Raw genomic sequence first — 2935 nt, 5'->3', positions numbered from 1 at the left:
GTAATTGAAAATGTGTACGAATGTGCATGTCTGTGTGCATGAGCAGTAACTCTAATGTAAGAAACATTTGTACTTCATTCTCAATGAATGAAATCATCAGTCTACATGGTTACTTAACCTGTTAGAGATAGCAGCCAAATCTCTCTCAAATCAACTTTTATCATCTTAACATTGGAAGGACACATTGGATAATAATAATGATAATAATGAAATTATTGTATACAGTGCTCAGGTGCACTACAACTTGTCAAAAGTGCGGATAAAGCATATGAAGTAACGTACAAATGTCTGGAAAGTGAACAGTGTATGAGTCAGAGACATGCTTGCGTGTGTATGGAGGGGAGAAAATCAGGTGTAGTGTTGGCAAATCTCAGGAAGAATGGTAGTAGTCCTTTTTATTAAAAGCCTGTTCGACCTTGATTGACATAAGGTTAAGCAACAACAACTACTAAAACATTTGACTTTGCTTTTTATATCTCTGTAAACCATTGTATTTTGCAGGAGCTCAAAGTGACAGTGAAGTTCAAAGTGTGAACATTCCATCTGAATCAGGTGAGAGAGGCTACACATCCGATAGCGAGTTATATGACACTCAGTCAAAACACCATCGAACCTGTCATACAGAATTGGAAGTTAAACCTGCCCCAGACAATGTCAGTTGGCTCATGGTATGTGTTGTATGGGGGGTTTTTTGTGTTTTTTTTTTCTTGTCTAGTGCCAAAGTTTGTTTTGAAGCAAAATTGTTTTAGATCAAAGATTCAGATTTTTCTGGAAGCATTTATTTCCTTTTAATTGCAAAAATTTGCAAGAAAAAAATTCCTCAGTAAAAAAAAAATTACCTCATTTAAATAGTAACGAGTGCTCTTATTGTTTTTATCTTTTGTTATTATCATCATCATTGTCATTATTATCGTTATTATTATGGTAGCATACCAGGCAAAATACTTAGCATTTCTTCCAGCTTTACATTCTGAGTTAAAATGCTGCCTCTGTTGACCTTACCTTTCATCCCTCCAGGATCAGTGAAATAAGAACTAGTTGAGCACTGAAGTCAATGTAATCAGCTATCCCCCATCTCGAAATTTCAGACCTTATGCCTATAGTAGAAAGGATTATTATTATTATTATTATACTGCTAGATACCCACACAAATGATTTGTTTTCAGTGGTGAATGCTTTATGTAGAACCAACCGCATATTTTATGGAAATGCAGGTAGAAAATTGGTACAAATGGTTGCTACAAACTCAATGAACAACATACCACAGGTTTTTCTGTTACAGTTCTCCATCTCCTGGATTAGTTGCCTTTACTTCAGCATAGAGTGCAACTCACTCTGATAGGCTAAATGTCCACCTGGGTACCTAAAAAAAAATGTTAAGTCCTTTAATGGGTTTTGTTTTTCATCCCACAGAGTGACCAAAAACCTTATTCACTAAGTAGGCTTGGTGGTGTTGCCAGTTTAGTCACCAATGGCCTGACCATGCAACAGGTTACACTGGGGCACATGTTATTAATAGCACATACAAACATTCAGCCTTAAATTTAAAAAAAAAACACCTAATTTCTTGTAATGAAGTGACTGTCATACATTCTTAAATCTAAAGTAAATAACATTTTGAATGTTTTTAGTTACTTTTAATACTGATCTTTATGAGCTTCACTTTAATATAATCAAATATTAGTTATGCTTTCACATACATAGAAGTATTCCAGGTCAGTGATAAATACAAACTGTAAATACAGGGTGGCATTCGTTTAGAAATTTCTCAAAAGTAATTTACCATTTTTTTACTTCAAGGTTTTATGTATTTTTTCTGTCATTTGCTTCAGGTGGAGAAAGAAGTTGTAAGCAGTGGTTCTACAAATTCTTTGACTTCCCCCACCACCCACCGTCCTCCACGTAACCAATACTCTATTGATCTCAACGAAGATATTTTTTACTGTGATTCTAAAGCTTTACTCCGGTCGTCAGAAACGTTGGCTTTTCTGGTACGAGATGCAGTACATGTAACACCACACAACTTTGAAAGCTGTATTCATGCCATCCGTGCATTTGTTGAAGCTAGTATCAATGGAGGTTAGTAAAATATCTTGCTCCTGTATTGAACCATTCGTGGTTTTTCAACTACTACTACTATTTTCATGTCAACCTGCTGTATAACATATGATTCAGTAATTTATAAACGTATCAAAATTTTCAACATTATCCCAAACAAGCCTGAAAATATATTAAAAGCATTGTAGAGCTGTGTCAGTGACCAGGTTGCAATTAGTGTGTCAAAAAATTTGACACCAAATAATAAATGTTTAAGCGAAGTTAACAATTTTTGTGTGTTTTTGAATGGCCAATATCTGTCTTCTACACTAATTGTTTTAGTTTCATGCCTGTGGCACATAAAAAGAACCTACTACACTCTCAGAGTGGTTGGTGTTAGGAAGGGCATTCAGCTGTAGAATCCTTGCCAGATCAGATTGGAGCCTGGAGCAGGCTTGCCAGTCCTCAGTCAAACCGTCCAACCCATGCCAGCATGGAAAGTGGACGTTAAATGATGATGATGATAGCCTCAGATCAAATTACTTGCCAAACCAATACATCTCTGAAATTCTTTTTAGCCCTTTAGTATTTAATCTGGTCATATACGGCCCAAATATTCTATCTGTTTTATGTTAAAACTGGCTTGATCCAACCCCTCACACCTACCCTACAATGTCATTCTGAAAATATACAAACACACTGTTGAAATCTTGAAGCTACAAGATAATGCACGATTAATTCGAATTGATGTGAATGAATAAACAACACATTTGTCAAAGAAATCTGAATGTGAAAGGGTTAAACTGTACTTACCACACAACCACTCCTGTGCCTGTACTTACCACACAGCCACTCCTGTGCCTGTACTTACCACACAGCCACTCCTGTGCCTGTACTT

At 36.1% G+C, this 2935-nt stretch overlaps 1 protein-coding gene across 1 annotated transcript in view; it reads left to right on the top strand.

The window, feature by feature from the left end:
* LOC106879283 (Golgi-specific brefeldin A-resistance guanine nucleotide exchange factor 1-like) overlaps positions 1 to 2935 on the top strand; it is a 94772-nt gene that overhangs the window by 80712 nt on the left and 11125 nt on the right. The window contains 2 exon segments of the mRNA XM_052970817.1: positions 502 to 668; positions 1833 to 2079. Coding sequence (XP_052826777.1) covers positions 502 to 668; positions 1833 to 2079 — 414 coding nt within the window.

This window comes from Octopus bimaculoides, chromosome 9 (assembly GCF_001194135.2).
Source record: "Octopus bimaculoides isolate UCB-OBI-ISO-001 chromosome 9, ASM119413v2, whole genome shotgun sequence".
In the NCBI taxonomy this organism is placed as follows: domain Eukaryota; kingdom Metazoa; phylum Mollusca; class Cephalopoda; order Octopoda; family Octopodidae; genus Octopus; species Octopus bimaculoides.
The sequence above is the reverse complement of the archived record's forward strand: the minus strand, read 5'-3'. Positions and strand labels throughout refer to the sequence as shown.